At 48.3% G+C, this 23,341-nt stretch overlaps 1 protein-coding gene across 8 annotated transcripts in view; it reads right to left on the bottom strand.

Annotated features, from left to right (window-relative positions):
• TMEM140 (transmembrane protein 140) overlaps positions 1 to 22,339 on the bottom strand; it is a 53,389-nt gene extending 31,050 nt beyond the window's left edge. For 2 of the 8 annotated variants that reach the window (XR_010304978.1, XR_010304976.1), the window contains exons 1-4: positions 21,635 to 22,339; positions 19,976 to 20,092; positions 19,302 to 19,412; positions 383 to 491 (exon numbers count right to left, since the gene is read on the bottom strand). Coding sequence is in view for 4 of the 8 variants with exons in the window: in XM_064155034.1 (XP_064011104.1) it covers positions 17,924 to 18,508 (585 nt within the window). In the remaining 4 variants the exon portion in view is untranslated. Of the gene's footprint in view, positions 1 to 382; positions 492 to 9,845; positions 10,224 to 17,311; positions 18,564 to 18,602; positions 18,833 to 19,301; positions 19,413 to 19,975; positions 20,093 to 21,634 lie in introns of those variants that run through there. The other 6 variants (XM_064155034.1, XR_010304979.1, XM_064155032.1 and 3 more) reach the window with 6 other exon arrangements.
• Positions 22,340 to 23,341: the final 1,002 nt, after the last annotated feature.

Raw genomic sequence — 23,341 nt, 5'->3', positions numbered from 1 at the left:
ACTCCACAACCTCTCTGGGAAGTCTGTTCCAGTGCTCTGTGACCCTTACAGTAAAGAAGTTCCCCCTTGTGTTGAGGTGGAACCTCCTGTGCTGCAGCTTCCATCCATTGCTTCTTGTCCTATCCCAGGAAGCAAGTGAGCAGAGCCTGTCCCCCTACTCCTGACCCCCAGCCCTCAGATATTTATAAGCATTTATTAAATCCCCTCTCAGTCTTCTCTTCTCCAGACTAAAAAGCCCCAGGTCCCTCAGCCTCTCCTCAGACAGTGCTCCAGTCCCCTCATCATCCTCATAGCCCTCTCCAGCATATCCCTGTCCCTCTTAAACTGGGGAGCCCAAAACCAAACACAGTAATAACAGTGAGATTTTAATTCCATGTCCTACCTTTAATGCCAGATTTCTCCGCTTAAGGAGATGCAGGATGCACTTCATTGTGTGTAATGCCATGAAATGTAATTCTTTTGCCCCTTGCCTCCAGTCTGGCACCATTTCCCTACAAGGCAGATTAGAGATTTGCAGCTTTATCACAGCCATGTAACCTATTTGCATTCATTCATGGTAATGCCTAATCCCATTTTTAATCTTAATAAGCTCTTTAGTGCAATAATATCCTGTGGCGCTAAGGCGTACAAGTTAATTCCTTGACTTCAAGCCAGGAGTCTCTTTGGAGCTTTTTCCACTGACTTCCACAGCCTTTGGATCAGGTCAGGCTCAAAAAAAAATAACCTGTGATGGTTTGGGTGTTACCTGCCCTCCTATTCTTATGAAATCACCCAGACTAGACTCAGCCAAGCTGGAAATTAGAATGGAGCTTTCTATTTACGGCTTAGCACAAGAGACAAGCAGGTATTTATAATAGATACAGAAATATACAAGATAAAAAGGTAATACAGAAATGCAACAGCCCTCCCAGAAACCAGAGTCCCCAGGAGGGGCTCCCAACCACCCTTCCACCCTCTTGCCACCCCTCTACCTTACCCCAGACTCTGCCTTACATTCAAGGTGAGTTTGGAGGATTGGTCCAGAAGGATTAGTCACGCAGATGGCAGGTTGGAGAGAGAGAGATAAGTGCAGCCCAAAGCCAGAGAGCAAACTCTGTTATCTATGTTTGTGTTCTTGTTCTTATACATCTCAGCAAGCCTATGAATGCAGTAGACATCACCACTGTTTCCTTTTCACAGCCTAGAATCTAATTCTTCTCACCAAAATATCCCAGCTAGGCTCAAACGAGCACAAAACCAAAACCCAACCTGCTCCAAATTGGTGAACCACCTGTCTGAAAGAAATGCCATGCTTTTATGTCCTTTGAACATGGAGCTTTTCTCTACATATAAAAGCTGCATTCTCCAAAACTTAATCAGTATTTCACCAGAATAATTAGCTACCCTGACCCTAAGATGCTCCTGATAAACTCTGCTGGAAGGAATACTTCCTTACCCTCACTGCCCTGGCTGGTGATCCAACATGAGAAGTTTGGAGCCTTCAGGTGCCTACTCCCAGAATAATCTTATCTCTTGGTTTCCATTACTCAATTAAAACCAAGATTTCCAAGTTAAAAAAAAAAAAAAAAGGTAGAGATAAATTTATAGTGAACTAAATTGAATCATAGAATCAACCAGGTTGGAAGAGACCTCCAAGATCATCCAGTCCAACCTAGCACCGAATTACAAAGCCTGTTTTATATCACCTCTTTTGAAGGACTGAGAAAAGCCACCCTGTAGGGACCACCTGGACTTTCTGAGTCCCAAATAAAGGTCCCAACTGATCCCAATAATACAAATCTTCTGTTTTGCTTTCAAACTGGAATTGTGGATGGGGGCTACACAACAGTGCAGAAACTGTTCACTGCTTTTTTTTGTGGCTTCACTTTGACACTGCTTAGGAATCAGAAGAGCAATCTGTTTTCAGGGCACTTTCAGTGCCTTGGGATTTGTGACAAGGAGATCTTAGCAATGTGTACAAATATCTGAGGGGTGAGTGTCAAGTGGCTGGGACCAATCTCTTTTCAGTGGTCAGCAGCAATAAGACAAGGAGCGACAGCTACAAACTGGAACATAGAAGGTTTCACCTCAACGTGAGAAGAAACTTCTTTACATTGAGGGTGACAGAGCCCTGGAGCAGGCTGCCCAGAGAGTCTCCTTCTCTGGAGTCTTTCCAAACCCACATGGATGAATTCCTGTGTGAACTACCCTAGGGGATCCTGCCTTGGCAGGGAGTTTGGACTCAATGACCTTTGGAGGTCCCTTCCAACCTCTAAAGTTCTGTGATTCTGTGACTCTGTGATGAGGCATTGAATGTGCACAGGAGGCAAATCAGCTCAGGGCTCAGACACACATCCTAAGCAAGAGGGTTGCCACAGCTTTACAAGCTCCTGCTCACTGACTGTGTTAGAGGTGGTGACCTTTCTCTCTGCTCCAGTTGTCAAGTAAAACACAGTTCGTGGTGGCTTATGCTTGCATGTATCCTTTCTGCTTGTGTAGAGCTCAGAGGGCAAGCACAACCCACTGCTGCAGCTCAGCTGCTGAGCAATACTGAGTAACCCAAAATGGCTTCATTAATTTCCATCAGGGATCCATAACCTCTGCTTTGTTTACTAAAGAGATGGTTAAAAGGCCATTTGATCAGATCCAGCAATGTCTTAAGAGACTGCACTTCTCACAGGAGATGACTCTTTCTTCCAAAAGCAGAATCAGATCCGGCAGCTGGAAACTGGTGTTTGATACATTCAGATAAGAACCACATTGCTCACATCTGACAGAAGAAATGCTGAACCTCAGAAACAACCTTCCACGTGATCTGTGCCCTATATGTCTTCAAACCAAGTCCGTGTGACAGGATGGAGGATAGATATGCTGCAGCTAGCATCCGTGGCTCAGGCAGTTCAAAGCTCTTGCACAGGACCACTGGAGAAGTTCTCCAGTCAGAACTCTATAGGATGTCATCAGGATGATCCCAGCTGGTTTTGACAATCTGTTCACTGATAGAATCATAGAATCATAGAATCAACCAGGTTGGAAGAGACCTCCAAGATCATCCAGTCCAACCTAGCACCCAGCCCTAGCCAATCAACCAGACCACGGCACTAAGTGCCTCATCCAGGCTTTTCTTGAAGACCCCCAGGGACGGTGCCTCCACCACCTCCCTGGGCAGCCCATTCCAATGCCAATCACTCTCTCTGTGAAGAACTTCTTCCTAATATCCAGCCTACACCTACCCTGGCACAACTTGAGACTGTGTCCCCTTGTTCTATTGCTGGTTACCTGGGAGAAGAGGCCACCCCCCACCTGGCTACAATGCCCCTTCATGCTTACCTCTTAGTGCACAGGTGGGAGCCTATGAGCATGAGCAGGTGGTTTGCATTTGCATGAGGTGTGTCCAGCAGGCAAGGTCCACACCTGACAGCAGAACCAGATGGAGAACTGCAGATTTCCATGGGATTCAAAAGAGAGATGCTAATAATTTATTTATAACAACTGAATTTTAATTAGCAAGGAGGTAGCCAGGACACTCTGTTTCCTCAGAGTATAGTCCAGCTGCAAAAGCAAGCCCATCCCTGGGATTTGCTGTTAGCACCAGTACTGGGACTGAGCTGGCATTGCTTTTGTTCCAGTGCTGGAGGCTGTGAGGCTACAGCGGTATGCCTGGGTGCCCTCTCCAATTCCCTCTCCCACCTCCTGTACCTAACTGCCTCCTTGAAGCTCCATTTGGAGGATGATGATGGTGGCTGTTAAACATGTCCTGCTCTTCTGGGGCTCCCCACATGCTTCTACTGCTTCTGCATGCTCCTAGTGCTGGGTGCTCAGCTCCTGGTCATGTTAAACTCAAGAATGTCCTTAACACAGAGATGTCCTTACAGAGGACACAGCTTTTTATGGTTAGACAATAATGTCTGTGGTGTCTTGTAAGAGCAGGAGCTATAAATACAGACTATAAAGGCAGGCTTGGTTTGTTTTCTCATTTTAAATGTCTACTGGAATGTTTAGGTTCAGAAATGCTAGAAAACTCTCCTTGTGACATTCTTAAATTGGCTGTAAAAAATAGAGCCCTAAAATCTCTGCCCTACCAGCCCATGCTTCTTCTGCCTTGTGCCTTGATCACTTTGAGTGAGGCTGTGCAGACTCTCCTGACACAGCATCCCCATCCTATTCTGTTGCCTCTTGTCATCTTCCAGCCTTTATCCACTTTCTTGTTGCACTATAGGTTCAGCTGAAAGAGAGCTGGAGTAGCTTTTGCCTTCCAAACTGTACCGCCAGGACTGCCCAACAGCACCACTGGCTTGCAAAGCCACAGCTGGCACAGGGCAGCAGACTACATCTTCCAGCAGAGCTTCTCATTGCTGACACTGGAACACAGGGAAGTTCTTCATCCACAGAAGCATTTAGAGAGTTTTCAGGAAGAGAAGCCATGGGATTAGTTCCATCTGACATGTGAAGGCAGAGCATAGGGAGCCCTGCTGCCTCCCTGACCCACCTCACCACAGTGGGAGGGGAATAATATCACAGTACCTGGGGCCAGGAGCAGGACAGAGGGGTCCAGGACACTCATCCACAATGATGCAGGATTCTCTCAGGATAAATTCCCCCTACATTTCTTGAGCCCCAAACACAAGAAGGACATCAAATTGTTAGAGCAAGTCCAGAGAAGGGCTGCAAAGATGATCAGAGGACTGGAGTACCTCTGCTATGAGGACAGGCTATAAGAGTTGGGGCTCTTCAGCCTGGAGAAGAGAAAGCTTCAAGGAGACCTTATAGTGGCTTTCCAATATCTGAAGGGGGCCTACTGGAAGGCTGGGGAGGGACTATTGACAAGGTCTTGTAATGACAGGATGAGAAGTGATGGGTTTAAACTGGCAGAGGGGAGTTTTAAACTAGATATCAGGAAAGAGTTCTTTACAGTGAGGGTGGTGAGACACTGGCACAGCTTGCTCAGGGAGGCTGTTGATGCTCCCTCCCTGGAGCTGTTCAAAGCCAGGTTAGATGAGGCCTTGAGCAACCTGTTGTTTGGAGTTGCCATCCCTGGGGCTGTTCAAGGCAGGATTGGACGTGGCACTTGGTGCCATGGTCTAGCCTTGAGCTCTATGGTAAAGGGTTGGACTTGATGATCTGTGAGGTCTCTTCCAACCTTGGTGATACTGTGATACTGTGATACTGCAGTGGGAGGTGTCCCTGCCTATGGCAGGGGGTTGGAACTGGATGATCCTTGAGGTCCCTTCCAACCTAACCCATTCTATGATTCTATGATACATGGAAACAGTGATTTCAACTTTAGAAAATGCCAAAGGTTGACACAGATTTGCTTGGGGGGGAAAAAAAACCCAAGCAAACAAACAGGCAAATTAATGAGTTTCATCTTTTGGCAATTGTCCCATAAATAAGAACTTTCTTTTACTGGAAGCAAAGACAGGAGGTTTTTTGGGGAAATATACTGTACTTTGAGCACTGTTGAGTATTATCCAAGCTCTCCACAACTGTTGGAAAACAGCTGTGAGCTTCCGTTTGGAGCAGCGAAAGTCATCGTTAAGCCTTTGAATGGCACAAGCATGGGAGGTACAAAAAATAGCTTGGGTTTATTTATTCTGTTTTCTGAAATCTATTAAAAAAATAAACATCTTTGAGACCGTGAGGCTTTGCCAAAAGTTAAGAAATGCAAATTGAAGCCGAAACAGCCACAGCCTGTGCCCAATGCCCATTCAACATGAGCAGTAAGGCCATTTGGATAGGGAAATAAATAAACAAATGAAATTAAGCCACAAGAGAGTAAGCCCAACCAGTGTCTTTTGTCATATAAATGCACACAGCTCTCACCTCCCTTCCCATAGAAAAGTTTTGTGTGCAAAAAGAAGTTTAGAAAGCAGTTCATTGTCACACACTGAGATGTCACTTAGCTGCTTTTGTTAATTGAATCAGGTTCTTTTTGCCATGCTTACCCCACTACCCTGTGACCTAAAACACATGCCTTCTCTCTCAAATAAGGTAAGAAGGCATTTGTGGATTCATCATCCTCTCATGCTGTGTCCCAGGAATCTGCAAGGCATCAGGAATGAGAATTATTAAGTGATTTTCAGCCTGTGGTCTACAGTCCTCAGGGACTCCATGAACTATTTCTAAAGGGTCCAGGAAAAACAAAACAAAACAAAACAAAACAAAACAAAACAAAACAAAACAAAACAAAACAAAAAAAGAAAAGCAAGATGCTTGTCATAGAATCAGAGAATAGGATCATAGAATCAGTCAGGGTTGGAAGGGACCACAAGGATCATCCAGTTCCAACTCCCCTGCCATGGGCAGGGACACCCTACCCTAGATCATGCTGGCCAGAGCCTCATCCAGCCTGGCCTTAAACACCTCCAGGGATGGGGCCTCCAGCACCTCCCTGAGCAACCCATTCCAGGCTCTCACCACTCTCATGATGAACAACTTCCTCCTCACGTCCAGCCTGATCCTACCCATCTCCAGCTTTGCTCCATTCCCTCCAGTCCTGTCACTCCCTGAGAGCCTAAAAAGTCCTTTCCCAGCTTTTTTGCAGGCTTCCTTCAGATACCGAAAGGTCACCTGGGAGCCTCCTCTTCTGCAGACTGAACAGCCCCAACTCTTTCAGTCTGTGCTCACAGCAGAGCTGCTGCAGCCCTCTGAGCATCCCAGTGGCCCTTCTCTGGACACGCTCCAGCATCTCCACATCCTTCTTGTAATGGAGGCTCCAGAACTGGATACAGTACTCCAGGTGGGGTCTCACCAGAGCAGGGTAGACTATGCTTTAATTTGATGGGCAAGAACTCACACTCTTTTAGGATTAAAAAAAAACAACCAAAAACATGTTGGAAAAAGATAAAAGACATCATCTGAGGTTGGAGGCAGTCTAGAAAAGTCTATGAACCCACCTAGAGAGCAAGAACCTGCTTCATACATACCACTTTCTGAATTATATGAGTTTCCACTAGCTGAGGTATGAAATTATGATGATTTTATGTGGTTTCTCAGCAGCATTTTGCATCCCATGCAGAATTCTTGCTGCTGCATCTCTTTGCTCAGCAGCATTGATGCCAGATAACTTAAAGCTACTGCAGTGGTTTCACCACCTTTCTAGTGCTACTTTATCTGAGCTGTTGTGATTCCACTGAGTCAGGTGGCTTTGCTTTCATCTTAAAAGTAGAAACATTATTGAACTGTTTGTTTTCTGCATTATAGATCTGCTTTGGTGATGTAGCCAGCCAGCCCTGGATCTTCTTGACTCATTAAGCACCATCAGACCTGCACCAGGTTGTCCTGATTTGGGGACAGCTGTCTTGCAACAGACAGAAGAACTCAGTCTCTTCTGGGTTAATATTTGTCATATTGTCTGCTATGTCATGGATTTGCTCGGTGCAGAAACAGGCAACAGTGCAAACCTGCATTGTACAGCAGAGCTGTACAGCAAAGGTCACAGAGTTAATGCCCACCAAAATAGCTCTGCATTGGGAAACAACCTAACATCTCAGCACAACAGCCTGGCCAGATAATTTTCCCTGCAGAGAAATGAAGTCACTGGTTCAGCTGCTGTCCCGTTCTCCAGATCTAGACTGCTGCCTCAGCACAGCTCTGCTCAGATATTCCAGCCTTAACTGGAGCTAGCCCCAGGACACCTGAGCTGTGAAGTACAGGCATACTGCCTTTGTGCTAAGCCAGCAAATCAGCAGAAGGATGCTGAGTATTTTACACGGACCATTTCATCTCTAGACAACACCATAAAGAAATAAATAAGCAAAGAGCAAAATATTTTCTGTGCTCTTGTGCAGCAGCATAAACCTGCACAAGTTAAGGGCAGTGCATTAGAAGGGTAGGTGGCACAAGAAGCCACAGCAAAAGAACCTATCTGCCATGCCACTACAGGACTGCTTGGTGTCATTCCCAGCCTGAATTAGACAGGAAAACAGACTGCAAACCACTAGGCTAGCTTGAGAGGGGGTTGGCCTTGGGCTATAATTAACGCCGTGGAATGTAAATTCGAATTCATGCTCCTTAACAGGGCACTCAATCAGGACAGCTCTTCTCTAAATGCTCTTGTTTGTTGATGCAGTGCTGTAGGATCAGAGCTTGCCATCGGTAAGCACATCGTGTCTGCCTATCTGACCTTTCGTTAAACAGGTCTCTTGACTTATCCCTCCCTGGAGCATTTTTCCCACCAGCATTTCTCACTGTCTTGCCTATTCCTTGCCAATTTTGAAAGTTGGTCACTGTTCTTCCCAGCGCTGCTGTCATTGTTCCTTAGCATCACTCTGTATTTTGCATTTTAGGAGCATACTCTGTGAACTAAAGAAGACTTCTGGCTGGATGCACCTTTCACAGGTCACAGTATCACAGTATCACACAGTATCACAGTATCATCAGGGTTGGAAGAGACCTCACAGATCATCAAGTCCAACCCTTTACCACAGAGCTCAAGGCTAGACCATGGCACCAAGTGCCACGTCCAATCCTGCCTTGAACAGCTCCAGGGACGGCGACTCCACCACCTCCCCAGGCAGCCCATTCCAGTGTCCAATGACTCTCTCAGTGAAGAACTTTCTCCTCACCTCCAGCCTAAATCTCCCCTGGCACAGCTTGAGGCTGTGTCCTCTTGTTCTGGCGCTGGCCACCTGAGAGAAGAGAGCAACCTCCTCCTGGCCACAACCACCCCTCAGGTAGTTGCAGACAGCAATAAGGTCTGCCCTGAGCCTCCTCTTCTCCAGGCTAACCAATCCCAGCTCCCTCAGCCTCTCCTCGTAGGGCTGTGCTCAAGGCCTCTCCCCAGCCTCGTCACCCTTCTCTGGACACGCTCAAGCATCTCAATGTCCCTCCTAAACTGGAGGGCCCAGAACTGAACACAGTACTCAAGGTGTGGTACTCAAGGTGTGGTCACCTCTCTGTCTGGCTGCTCTCCAGCCACTCCGACCCCAGCCTGTATCTCTGCATGGGGTTGTTGTGGCCAAAGTGCAGCACCCTGCACTTGGAGCTATTGAATGCCATCCCCTTGGACTCTGCCCATTTAGATGGGCAGAATAAGGTATCTAGTTTAGATGCAGACATTTGCATGTGATCAGAGGTGTGTGCCATACCCAGAACCCCAAAATAGAATAGTTCAGAACACAGACAGGCTCAATCCTGACACAATAGTGACAGCAACAATCACACCAATATGGAGCTGGAGAAGTTGGATAAAAATAAAATCTGTGGGAACAAACCAGATTCTCAAAGCAGTACAATAACTGTTGGTTAAGTAACAAGAGTTTTGACTGGCATTCCTAAAACACCCAAAACTTCTTAGCAGGGCTCAAAACTGTGCTGTGCTAAGCACTGTATAACCATATAATGAAAAGATACTCCCTATCCCTGGAGAGTACATGCAGGAGCAGCAAGATCCATCCATGGTCATCACCCATTTTCTCTGACTTTTCTGGTTTTTTTCTCAGCTATTTCCAGAATCACTCACTCATTTCTCTCAAGGGATGGTGCTGGAACACAGCAACATGATTTTGGGAAGCACTTTTGTTAAAAGAGAGTTGCCTCAGAGCAGGGCACACATTGTTGCTTGCAAACTTTCTGGCACCGCGAGGGCAAGTTTGCACCATGACACTTCAGGTTTCCTTTTGGGCGTTCTCAGGTTGTTTCAACATGCCTCAAGAGCTTCAGCAAAGGCTTTAGAACAGAATGAGGTAACAAAGAAAAATATTAGAAACATTCCCCAAGTATGTGGCAGGACTTTTTTTAATATATACAAGAACCAGAGTGTTTGGGAATGAAACGTAACCCCTCAAATGAAAAAGTTTACAGAACTCCTTTTTATCTCAGTAAACACAGGAAGGAACTTAAATACTATAACAGCCTCAGAGTGATTTGTTAATGAAGGTATAAAACCAGGTTTCAGTTGGTTTACTTCTTCTGTATTCCAAGCTTGAGTGCAGGTGTGTGCCGAGTATCCATTTCCATGTGTCTTGAAGAGCATTTTGCTCAGTCTTTAAAACAAGGTCACTTGGCTTTTTAATCCAAATAGAAGCAGCAGAATACACTAGAGTTTATTTGCAGTTGCAGATGAAATCTTCAAAGAAAGCCCAGGAGGCATATTAAAGTTAGTGCCAGGAAAAGGGGGAAAAAAACCTCAAAACAAAACAAAACAAAAAAAAAACAACAAAGAAACCCAAACAAGGACACAAGAATCAGTACTGGCAGCCAGAGATGTGATGCTCATGACATGGCCTGAGAGAAGAAAGTATCTGGAAACAAAAAACCAGAAAAGAACAAAGTGAAAATAACTGGATTTAAAGGAGTTTGCTATTTAAAGGAGCTTGCTTGACTAAAAATGCTTCAAATACCTATGAAAATTCATAAACACTTAGCAGATCATGCAAGTGAGCTGATTGGTTAAGCATCCAGAGAGTAGATTAATTTATTTAGCTGAAAGTAGCTGGAATATATTTCTTTTTTAACAGCTTGCTTCCTCTAAAAGAAGGAATGCACCTTTAAGAACTGTGGAATCAAAGGGAGACACAAAAACTAAGTTAGAAACAGAAAAATATATATGTGATTGTCTCAGAGAGAAACAAAATAGACAATTACCTTCAGTGCTGCATTTTGTCACTCTATAAACTACATTACAGCCAAAGGAAAACAACAATGAAAGGAATCAGGTCAATTCAGGACACGATTTATTTTGCAGCTGCTCTGTTAACATGTTTAACATAAACACATTTCACCATACTGCTAAGAAGAGTCCTAGAGAAAGGCAAAGAAATATTAAGGCATGTGCACACGATTGCAGCACTGGGTGAAAGGGACCTAACACAAATCACTACTTCATTTGATGCAACGTTAAATTATAGGTTCTTTTCACTCCTCCTTTGTGTCCCTCCTGAGTGCTACAGTCTTCTTGAGTGAAGTAAAGGTGTTTAGATCATTAGCACTGGGGAGAAAAACTTGCACAAGAGTAAAGAAGGACTCCATGGAGGAAAGAGCAGTTCAGACTGCTGTTTATGGCTCTCAGTAAATGAATGACAACAAATGTTCAACATCTTTATTGATGATTTGGACAAGGGGATTGAGTCCAGCATCAGTAAGTTTGCAGATGACACCAAGCTAGGAGCAGGTGTTGATCTGTTGGAGAGTAGGAGAGCCCTGCAGAGGGACCTGGACAGGCTGGATGGGTGGGCAGAGGCCAATGGGATGAGTTCTGCACTTTGGCCACGACAACCCCAAGCAGCACTACAGGCTGGGGACAGAGTGGCTGGAGAGCAGCCAGATGGAGAGGGACATGGGGGTACTGGTAGACAGTAGGCTGAAGATGAGCCAGCAGTGTGCCCAGGTGGCCAAGAGAGCCAATGGCATCCAGGAACAGTGTGGCCAGTAGGACAAGCAAGGTTATTCTGCCCCTGTACACACCTTGAGTACTGTGTCCAGTTCTGGGCTCCTCAGTTCAAGAGAGATGTTGAGGTACACTCCAGGGTGTGCAGCCTGGAGAAGAGGGGGCTCAGGGGTGACCTCATTGCTGTCTACAACTACCTGAAGGGAGGTTGTATCCAGGTGAGGGTTGGTCTCTTCTCCCAGACAACCAGCAACAGAACAAGGGGACACAGTCTCAAGTTGTGCCAGGGGAGGTCTAGGCTGGATGTGAGGAGGAAATTGTTTTCAGAGAGAGTGATTGGCATTGGAATGGGCTGCCCAGGCAGGTGGTGGAGTCACCATCCCTGGAGGTGTTCAAGAAAAGCCTGGCTGAGGCACTTAGTGCCATGGTCTGGTTGACTGGATAGGGCTGGGTGCTAGGTTGGCCTGGATGATCTTGGAGGTCTCTTCCAACCTGGTGGATTTTATGATTCTATGAATGCTGAGTACCACAGTACCACACTGGTACCTTTCTTCCTCTTTCTTTTTTCTCTTTTTTTTTTAATTTTCCTTTTTTCTTTTTTTTTTTTTTCCTTTAGAAGATTTAAACTGCATGCTGTGAAGTGTCTGAGCATTCACATCTAAGCATCGCGCCCAAATGAAATCGTCGCTACTTGCATTTACACAGAGACATGCAACAAGAAATGCAGAGCTTATTTTCACTGAAGAGTTAAATTAAGCTTCTGATGCTGCAGGTTGAATGTTGTCTTCATATTACAGAATCATAGAACATTAGTGGTTGGAAGGGACCTTGAAAGATCATCCATTCCACCCCCCCTGCCAGGGCAGGATCACCTATAATGGGTCACACAGGAATGTGTCAGGGCAGGTTTTGAATGTCTCCAGAAAAAGAGACTCCACAGCCTCTCTGGACCACCCATTCCAGTGTTTTATCACCCTCACATGGAAAATGTTTTTCCTTATGTTCACATGGAACCTCCTATGCTCCAGCCTGCACCCAAGGCCCCTTGTCCTATCATTGGGCAGCTCTGAGAAGAGCCTGGCTCCATCCTCCTGACACCCCTCACATATTTATAAACATCTATGAGGTCATCTCTTAGTCTCCTCTTCTCCAAGCTGATTTCAACTGTTGCAAATTGGATATTGTCTTTATGTTAACCCTCACCCATGTGTGATGCAGAGCAAACACAAGGTAGAAGCAGGATAGTGCTGCCAGGCTTCACACACATAATTTCTGTGCAACAAGAAAGGATGAGATGCTCACAGAATTCACAGTGAAACAGCTTAAAGAACAACCTCCCACACCTTTTTTGGTGATTGCAACCTAGTCCAAAATGACTCCTGCATTTGTCTGTCTCAGTAATGTGGCAGAGGCTCCTCTTTCTCTCCTTTTCTCTTGTAGCTGAAGCACCAGAAGTAAAAGCATTTTGTTTTATCTTATTTACTTTGACCCAAGCTGTGGTCTCATGGGCATTAATAGTGGTTTGCACACTGCCAGATCACTCAGCAGCACAAATGTGATCTGGATCACGTGTGGGTGCATGACTGCATTTCTGTCAACTCATACAGGGCACATGATAGATTTTCACTGTCTTTTTTATCAAGGAACTTTAAGTCAGCCTGGGGAGAATGGATGATGTCTGATCTCTCACAAAACCAGGCAGTGTAAAGTTAACTCATTACATTATTCTCAACTGCTCTGAGCTGGCAGAAGCAGCACACAGCAGGTCATCACTCTGCAGCCTGGGGTCCTGTCATTTTGGCTGCCTTTAGGAGAGCCCAAAAAGCAGACAGACTGCAAAGCCCTACAGCAGCAAAGGAGCCCAGATAGTAGCTTACACTGCCAATTGTAAAATGGATTTCCCTTGACATCCTTGGTCAAAGTCACATGCTGTCTGCCCACAGCAGAAGGGCTCTGCAGCGGGACCTTGACCGCCTGGACAGATGGGCAGAGTCCGAGGGGATGGGGTTCAATAGCTCTAAGTGCAGGGTGCTGCACTTTGGCTACAACAACCCCATGCAGAGATACAGGCTGGGGTCGGAGTGGCTGGAGAGCAGCCAGACAGAAAGGGATCTGGGGGTGCTGATCGATACCCACCTGAACATGAGCCAGCAGTGTGCCCAGGTGGCCAAGAGAGCCAGTGGCATCCTGGCCTGCATCAGGAATGGTGTGGCCAGCAGGAGCAGGGAAGTCATTCTGCCCCTGTACTCTGCACTGGTTAGACCACACCTTGAGTCCTGTGTTCAGTTCTGGGCCCCCCAGTTTAGGAGGGACATTGAGATGCTTGAGCGTGTCCAGAGAAGGGCAACGAGGCTGGGGAGAGGCCTTGAGCACAGCCCTACGAGGAGAGGCTGAGGGAGCTGGGATTGGTTAGCCTGGAGAAGAGGAGGCTCAGGGGAGACCTTATTGCTGTCTACAACTACCTGAGGGGTGGTTGTGGCCAGGAGGAGGTTGCTCTTTTCTCTCAGGTGGCCAGCACCAGAACGAGAGGACACAGCCTCAGGCTGCGCCAGGGGAGATTTAGGCTTGAGGTGAGGAGAAAGTTCTTCCCTGAGAGAGTCATTGGACACTGGAATGGGCTGCCCGGGGAGGTGGTGGAGTCGCCGTCCCTGGAGCTGTTCAAGGCAGGATTGGACGTGGCACTTGGTGCCATGGTCTAGCCTTGAGCTCTGTGGTAAAGGGTTGGACTTGATGATCTGTGAGGTCTCTTCCAACCCTGATGATACTGTGATACAGGGCCACCAAAAGAGATTGATACTTTCATCAATTCATAGAGTGGTTCAAGTTGGAAGGGACTTTGAAAATCTGGTTCCAACCTCTATGCCATGGGCAGAGAACCCTTCCACTAGACCAGATTCCTATCTTGCTACTCTAACTGGATTAAATTTCTTTCTAATATCCAGTCTCAATCCCTATCACTACAAGCCCTTGCAAAAAGTCCCCTCCTGGCTATATAGAATCATAGAATCAACCAGGTTGGAAGAGACCTCCAAGATCATCCAGGCCAACCTATCACCCAGCCCTATCCAGTCAACTAGAACATGGCACCAAGTGCCTCATCCAGGCTTTTCTTGAACACCCCCAGGGATGGTGACTCCACCACCTCCCTGGGCAGCCCATTCCAATGCCAATCACTCTCTCTGGCAACAGCTTCCTCCTAACATCCAGCCTAGACTTCCCCTGGCACAACTTGAGACTGTGTCCCCTTGTTCTGTTGCTGGTTGCCTGGGAGAAGAGACCAACCCTCACCTGGCTACAACCTCCCTTCAGGTAGTTGCAGACAGCAATGAGGTCACCCCTGAGCCTCCTCTTCTCGTGCTGTACACATCCCCACACCCCCCCCTTCCCGTTGCGCTACCTTACCCAAAATGATCTCAGAGTGAAAGAATAAAATAGATCTAAACTAACTGTTCAAACACTGCAGATGCTTCCCAGTACAGTACTGAGGCACACAGGCACTATTTGGCTCTCGGGATCAAGCTGCAAAGCTCAGAGCTGCCTCGCAGCCCTTCCTTACAGGCTGCTACCACCTTGTGGTCATTCCACGTTGACTACAGCAGTACCTTTCAGAGTTAATTCCATTTCCCCCTCTTCTCTCAGCTGTTCTACTGGAGAGAAATTGTTTTTAGGGAAAGAAGCAGCAAACCGAAAGCACTGTGGGAGAACAGCGTCTCTGTAGGAAAAAAAACCAACATGAAAGAAAATCATGTGAAAAAGCTTTTTTGTAAAGCTAGGATCACAAAATATTGCTCCATTTTGTAACAGCAAATAAAATTCTTTCAAGGGAAGATAGCAGAGGTGCTTTAAAAAGAAGCTAATAATTAATGAAGAACAATTTATCTAATAGCAAGAAAAGCTTTAGTGCACTCATGCTGCACTCCTGCCATCCTTGATTTATTCCAGAACAACTCAAGACTGAGGCAGAGAAATAGTTTGTAAAGGAGAGCTTAAAGAAAACATTTTAAATGTAATCTAAATTTAAATTTAGATGTAGATTGAAGTGGGATGCTAAATTTTGGGGTAAGATGCTAAATTTTGGGGTGGGATCTCAAACGGAGCTAAGATGCTAAATTTTGGGGTGGGATCTCAAATGGAGCTAAGATGCTAAATTTTGGGGTGGGATGCTAAATTTTGGGGTAAATTGAAGTAGGATGCTAAATTTTGGGGTGAGATATAAAATGGAGATAAGATGCTAAATTTTGGGGTGGGATGCTAAATTTTGGGATAAATTGAAGTAGGGTGCTAAATTTTGGGGTAAGATGCTAAATTTTGGGGTAAGATCTCAAACAGAGATAAGATGCTAAATTTTGGGGTGGGATGCTAAATTTTGGGATAAATGGAAGTAGGATGCTAAATTTTGGGGTAAGATCTCAAACGGAGCTAAGATGCTAAATTTTGGGGTGGGATGCTAAATTTTGGTGTAAGACCTCAAATGGAGCTAAGATGCTAAATTTTGGGATAAATTGAAGTAGGATGCTAAATTTTGGGGTGGGATCTCAAATGGAGCTAAGATGCTAAATTTTGGGGTGGGATGCTAAATTTTGGAATGGGATGCTAAATTGGGGTGAGATATAAAACGGAGCTAAGATGCTAAATTTTGGGGTAAGATATAAAATGGAGACAAGATGCAAAATTTTGAGGTGGGATGCTAAATTGGGGTAAGATATAAAATGGAGATAAGATGCTAAATGTTGGGGTGGGATATAAAATGAAGTAGGATGCTAAATTTTGGGGTAAGATATAAAATGGAGACAAGATGCTAAATTTTGGGGTGGGATGCTAAATTTTGGGATAAGATATAAAATGGAGGCAAGATGTAAATTGAGATGAGATGCTAAATTTTGGGGCGAGATGCTAAATTGATGTAACATGTGTCCCTGCCCATCGCAGGGGGGTTGGAACTAGATGATCCTTGTGGTCCTTTCCATCCCTGACTGATTCTATGCTATGCTAAATCAGGCTGCTACTGTCAGAAGCACAAAACTGTGGAAAAGCACAAAACAATCTAGCTGATAAACACATGGTCACCAGTAAACAGGCTGGGAAGGGAGGTGGTTGTTGATGTAAATGCACAGGGTTTGTCGACGTAGCATTTATCTCACAATGGTATTTTATGCTGCTTGTGTTCCCTGACTTAAAGGTCCGAGGTTTACATGTAACAGAAGGAAAACAGCTGTTCTCCCTGCACAGCCAAAGCCAGCAGAAACATCAGCAAGCCCACAGCTCCAGCTATCCCAAACATTGGGCCACTTCCTGAGGCTCAATATTGTGAAGTGCAAGGTCCTGCACCTGGGCTGGGACCATCCAGTACATGCTGGAGGATGATAGCACAGAGAACAGCCCTGCAGAAAAGGACTTGGGAGTACTGGTGGACAAGAATCACAGATTCACTGAATGTCAGGGGCTGGAAGGCACCTCAAAAGATCACCTAGTCCAACTCCCCTGCCAGAGCTGGATCACCTATACCAGATCACAGAGGAATGCATCTAGGTGGGTTTTGAGGGAAACTCCGCAACCACTCGGGCTGCCTGTTCCAGTGTTCTGTCACCCTCACAGGGAAAAAAATCCTCTTCATGTTTAAATGAGACTTCCTATTCCTCAGCTTTCACTCATTACCCCTTGTCCTGTTACTTGGCATCATCCAGCAGAGCCTGGCTCCAGCCTCCTGACACTCACCCTGCACATATTTATAAACATTGATTAGGTCACCTCTCAGTCTCCTCTTCTCCAAACAGCAGAGCCCCAGCTCCCTCAGTCTCTCCTTGTAACAGAAGCTGGGCATGAGCCAGCAATGGGCACATGCAGCCCAGGAGGCAAACCATATTGTGGGTCACATCAAAAGTGGCACAGTCAGCAGGCCAAGAGGTGATTCTGCCACTCTACTCTGCTCTGGTGAGACCTCATCTGGAGTTGTCTCCCCGGCTCTGGTACCCACAACACACAACAGACACATGCCATCATGAATTGTACTTTCAGCACTTGGTTCTATACTTTAACACACAAGCTAAAAGATCATGCCAAATCCTAACTGGTCATTAAGACAGACCTCATGAAGCAACTAGATAAGCAAAGACTAACAAAACTACAGGCTCATGTTTTACATAGTTACATCTGCTGCAACATCCTCTAAGGTCATTTCGAGCCTCTGTTTACTTAACTCAGTACTTTTCCCCTTTATACATTCTGAACCCCTGGCTCATGTTCCAGTGTTGTGAAGATCAAGCAGCTGTACAGCACTAAAAGTCCTGCCATTGCCAGCATTTCCCCCTTTCTCTTGTACAAAAAGAATCTTTGCAGAGCATTTGGTCATTTTCTGAATACACTGCAACAAGCATGTTGAAAAGAGGTTCTCTGAGGATGCAGTTGCTAAGCAAAGAGAGCTCTGTCCTGTTACATTAGCAAGGGTGATCCAAACATTAGTTCTGTGTATCTCCTGAGAAGAGAGAGGAGACAGAAGGGGGCAGTGGGGGGGTGGGCAGGAGGGGGCAGTGGGGGAGTTTAGCCTATGTCACTAAAGCTGTAGTAGGGTTGCTGTTTTAAATCAGGTTATCCATAGCTCTTGCAGCCTCTTTGCTGTTAAATAACAATGGGCAGAGCCCCCTCAGTACAAGGCCTTTGACACAGGTGTGTGTGTTTAGCCCAGCCAAGGTATGCAGTGACTGTGACAATCTGGAGCAGTAGCAGAGCCTGAGTCCCGAGAAGGGCCAGGAAGCCCCCAGTTAAATCAGAGAGCTGAATCCACTGTGAAGTTTGTAATAAAAACACCCCCAGGCCTCCAGACAGAAATACCATCTTGATGATGAGGATGATGCGGGTCAGCTTCCAGCCCTCTCTCTCCTCAGTACACTTCATGTATGCAACAAAAATGAAGTAGAAGATGCTGCAGACCAGGCAGGCATACACAGCAGTCCTGGCTAGCATCATTCCTGCAAGGCTGATGCCCATCACCTCCAGATGTTTGTACTTCAAGCACTGCAGCTCCCCAGCTGTCTCGTTCCAGAGGCAGAAGTTGTAAAAGCCAATGCGTTTCTCGGGGCGGTTCACCAGGTTTCCAGCTTCCCACAGCAGCGTGTAGAGCATCAAGGCCAAGGTCCCAGCAGCCTGGAGGAGGATCAGCACACAGAGCAGGTGCCCAGCACACCTGTGTTGCAGCAGAGCCATTCTGCTGCCCACGTGCCCTTTGGATACTGCTGCAAAGGCTGCCTGGGGATGCCTGCTGCAAAACACAGGAGGTGCCTCTGGGTTGTTGCCTTTCCAAGGTTCAGCAAGCCTCTCGCTGAGCTCTTGGGACTCCTCTTGCAAGGAGAGCAGGAGTGCCTCCCTTTTGCCTCTGACTCTGTTGTGTGTCTCTTATGGGTCAAGGGGGGTGCATTTCTGGCCAGAGTAAAGGTGGCGTAACGATGTCCTCCTGTGTGAGGGCCAGCACTGGGAGGACAGGATTGGCTCCCTCAGCCTCACACATGCCCTTTGCACCATGGTCTCATGCTGGACAAGAGAGGCATTTGTCAGCAAACTGCAGTGATGGGTGGGAAGCAAAACTGCTGTCTTCTAAGGAGGGGGTTAAGAGCTGTTCTGACAAAATGCTTTCAGTTCTGGTCAGGCAAGGCCATCCCTTGTGATCTTTGGATTACTGAGTAAAATGGGAGCATGACAGGGTTTGAAATGCAGAGTCCCCCTGCTCCTCAGCCCCCTCCCATACTTTCAGGACACCTGATGCTACTGATGCCACCAAGTTCCAGCACCCACGTGCCCCTGAGATCCTTGCATGCCTGCACATTTCTGAGCATAGCAGTGCTGATCACCAGCAGCCCTGCTCCCCATTGAGACCCAGTTGCCTGAGGACCAGTGCCCCATATGGACAGGCACTTGTCCAGCATGAAGAGGCACCCTGGAACCACCTCCAGCCACTTGTCCTCTCCTGGAGCCTGGGGAGATGGTGGTTATGGAGACAGACCTGTCATGCCATTCTTCTTGCTCCTCCTAGACTGCCTGGCAAACCCAACTCCTTGCTCTTCTCCAGAATGTGGACTGTTCTCAGTGCCCTCTTGCAGGCTTCTGCTTCACTCTGAAAACCAGGAAAGGAGCAGCAGGAAAGAGTATTGCTGGCCCCAGAGCCATGTGGCATCACATCACTGGCCACCTGGGTCTAAACAGAGGCATAAGCACAGGGCAAGGAGCTCAGGGACCTTAGCTTCAAGCTCAGCCTCTGGCTTGAGGCTCTGCAAATAACCCCTGCCTTTGCCAAGCACTGTCTCCTGTGACTCATTTACCACCCTCAAGGTCACAACATCAGTCTTGCTGTCTTCTCCCCACTGCTCACTGCCCAGTGCTCTGTTACCCCCATGTCACAGGCTGTCACCCCACAGGCACTTGCGGGTTTAGTACAACCCTCAGCCTTCAGAGTGCCATAAGAAACTCCACCCAATCTGCACCCAGTCTCTGGCTGCAGTGCTGGCCACTAGAGACACTTCCCTGTCCCTGGACACTTGGGAGTGGGGCACCTATCTTTAAGATGCCTGGGGATAAAGCTTCTCTGTCCCACAGGTCTCCTCCAAGAGGAGGAAAAGGAGCTGGGAGGAGCACACACACGCAGTGTTGAAAGAGTGCCCACAGCATCCAGACACTGACCTGCCCCCTTCACCTGGTCAACACTCCATTTTTCTTGTAGCTTCCCTTGGAGGTCTTCTTCACAGCAGCATCTGCAGAGACTGGAACTTCCCGTGGAAGAGGCCCATTCTTCTGAACCTACAATGAACACACACAGGCCAGGAAACCATCTGTGCTCAGGCCCAGAGGGTGCTGCACAACGAGACCTTGCGCTCGAGCACTTCCACTACTCTGTCTCTTCCTCGGTATTGCCTCCTACTTTGGCTGTCCCTACACATTCTCCTTCTCTCCAGCCACAGTGCTCTTCCTTTCCTTGTCCTGGAAGGGCTTATGCCTGCCCTCTCTTTTCCCTGCCAGCCTGCCCCACAGCCTCCACAGGAAGAACAGTGCTTGGGTGGCATTCTTTGGAAGTTGACTATGTCCCCAGGGATTGACATCAGCACTCAGAGTTGGGATGAGCACAGCCCTGCCAGCTCCTGGCCCTGCCTGCCCACCAACCCCTGCCTGTTTCTTTAGATGGTTTGCTATGGGAGGAAGGCTTGTAGAAACATGAGCTTTTTGTTCAGTCACCTCACGTCCCTCCACCTCCCTATAGCAGAGAAGTCTTTAAACATTGTCCTTGCTGCACAGGTCTTCCAGCGCAGCTGCACACATGGATTCGAGAGCTCTGCAGCAGCCCCAAGGCCAGTTTGCAGGCAGCCTGGTGCAGAAGCAGAGAATCAAGAAAGAGCTATCACCCAGTGTCCAGTCTGTGTGTCTGGGCAAGCACGGCCAGACTTCACCGTGACGGAGCTCTGTGTCTTGTCTCTTGGGCAGAGAGAGCCTCCTTAGCAGCCCTGTGGGCGAGATTGGGCTCTCAGGGACCTTCTGTGCCGCTGGGACTGCATGGCCCTTCCTTCTGCAGGCTTGGAGGCAGGTGAGCACCTTCCCTGCCTGGGGCCGTGCCTCCCCCGCAGCGACCTGCTGCCGCCGGAGTGCCTGGGCAAAGGCAGAGAGTGGGAGGCCAAGGCATGCCCCTCCAGCACAGGAGCTGGCATGCCCCTCCAGCACAGGAGCTGGCATGCCCCTCCAGCACAGGAGCTGGCATGCCCCTCCAGCACAGGAGCTGGCATGCCCCTCCAGCACAGGAGCTGGCCTCTGCGCAGGGACCAACAGCTGCGGAGCTCCCGCACCTCGCTGCAGTCAGCAGGCTGAATACAAAGCGCTGACAGAATTGGCCTTTCTCTTGCCATCAAGAGCCCTCCAGAAGACTTGGCTCTACCCCAGCCCCCTCCCGGGCTGCTGCGGGACGAATGTCGTGCAGGACCGCTGGGAAAGGAAGGCAGCTTGGACTTGGCGCTTTGCTTTCAAGCTACTCGCTCCTGCCCCGGATCGCTCTTTCTTTCCCCTGCTGGCAGGATGGGCTGCGAGGAAAGCCGCGGCGGGGAAGAAAGCCTGCGTCACGACAGGCTAAGGGCTGCTGCCAAACAGAGACCAGCCAAGGACTGCTGGCAAACCCAGAGCAGCCAGCGGCACGCACAGCAGGCTGGGCAGCAGTTGCCACACGGCGAAAGCGTGTCACAGCCGGCATGGGACCTGCTGCCTCCCTGCCACTTGCACCCTGCAGCACCGCTTCTCCTGGCAGCTCCCCGCCAGCGCCAGCAGCGTTACAAAGGGGGCGATCCAGTGGAGGATACTTACGAGCTGCCCATCTGGCTAGCTGCGAGGTGACAGACGCTGCAGAGGGCCGAGGCGCCGCCCGGCTGAGCCCGGTCGCCCTGTGCCTGCTGCCAGCTGCCCTGCAGCTTCGGCTCTGGCACCACCTCCCCTCCGCCTGCTTTCTCTTTCGCTTTTGAGGGCCACGGCAGCCTGATTTGATGCTCCTCCCCGATAGCACGGCATCTAAATGGGAGCAAGGACACAAGCCGAACGCAGGTACCGCTGCCCGAGGCAGCTTTGCGCTTTCTTCCCCTGCCTGTGCCAGCTGACCTGAACAACTGCGTGGCTTAAGCTCACCCAGAAAAATCCGCTACTACACCGGCCTGGGTGTCCGGGGGGGCTGACAAGCCTTTGTTTGGTATGGACACTGCTGCGGAGGTGACTGACGCTCCCCACGCTGACTCCACCTTGTCACCACTCACTCACCGCTTTGCCTTGCTCGCACCTTGCACACTGCTGCCCTCTTTCTGCTTGCCAGACCCAGCTGCTTCTGTGCGCCCCCTCACCTGCAGGCGAGTGTTTAGGCAGCAAGAAACCTCTGAAGCTATGAGTGATCTGAGGGTCAAAGGTCCTGCTTTAGTCCTCCCGTCCGGAGGAGAGGCATCGTTTCCGATTCTAGAAGCAGCCTTGGAGGTGGATCTGTTGCAGAGGTGTGTGTTGGGGCTGAGACGTTTGGGACATAGGGCCTTGAAGCTGTTTTCAGAGTCCCACCTCTCTGGGATTTCCCATTTAGGCATGCTCTAGGCTCCCAACCTATGCACCAGGTGGTGCATAGGTTGGGAGCCTAGAATACTGCACCCACACCCAAGAGCACAGGGCAGGTGGAAGGAAGTATGGAAGGAAGCCCTAAGAGACAGCTCAGTGGATGGAGCCATCAGGCAGGTGGCAGTGGGGAGGTGCTTTCCTATGTGCCCTGTGTGAATGGAATTTCTGTAGCTTTGATGAGGGCAAGGATCTGCACTGGGATGGTTCAGTTGGCTTGCACAGCAGCTGTGGTGGGGATGGAAGACTTGCAGCCTCTCCAGCTTGGGGCTGAATATGGCAATCATCCAACACTGCGGCTGCTGGCTGAGAAACTGAGGCAGGAGCAGAGGTCACTGAGGCAAGAGCTCTGCTCCAGCAAAGAAATATGCACTGGCAGGAGGCATGTTTGTTCCCTCAAGAGGGGCAGTCATTGCCTTGCATGACTCACTTTTCTGTCATTCAGGAAGGAAAAGGGTGTATGGCTTAGGTCTGGTGATTGCCCAGCTGCTTAGCTGACCTCAGCACTGCAGGGGAGGTTGTTTTGCTGCCACGAGCAGCTTTTTTCCCACAAACATCCTCGTTTCATGTTGTGCTCCTGTTTTGCTGGGGCAGGCAGGATGACTGCCACATTGGGTCTTCTCCATCATGCCACAGCACTCCTCCCTCAAGCCACTGTCCTCCTAGACAGGTGTCTGATCTGCTTCCCATCTCCTGCCTCTTGAGGAGTGGGACAGATGGCCACACATCCTGGCTCTGCCCTTCACACACACCTCCATCTCTCTGGCCTTCTCTGCATTGCTCAGGGCAATAAATACAGCGTTTTAGAAGGTTGCTTTTGGAGTGGGGCATCTTACTGGCCAGAGCTGATTACCTGACATATGGCACAAGTGCTGCTCAGTCTTTCTCAAGGAGCTTTGTGTTTTCCTCCCTGCAGGGTCTTGGTCT

The sequence above is a fragment of the Pogoniulus pusillus genome, chromosome 15 (assembly GCF_015220805.1).
Source record: "Pogoniulus pusillus isolate bPogPus1 chromosome 15, bPogPus1.pri, whole genome shotgun sequence".
Lineage (NCBI taxonomy): Eukaryota > Metazoa > Chordata > Aves > Piciformes > Lybiidae > Pogoniulus > Pogoniulus pusillus.
The sequence above is the reverse complement of the archived record's forward strand: the minus strand, read 5'-3'. Positions and strand labels throughout refer to the sequence as shown.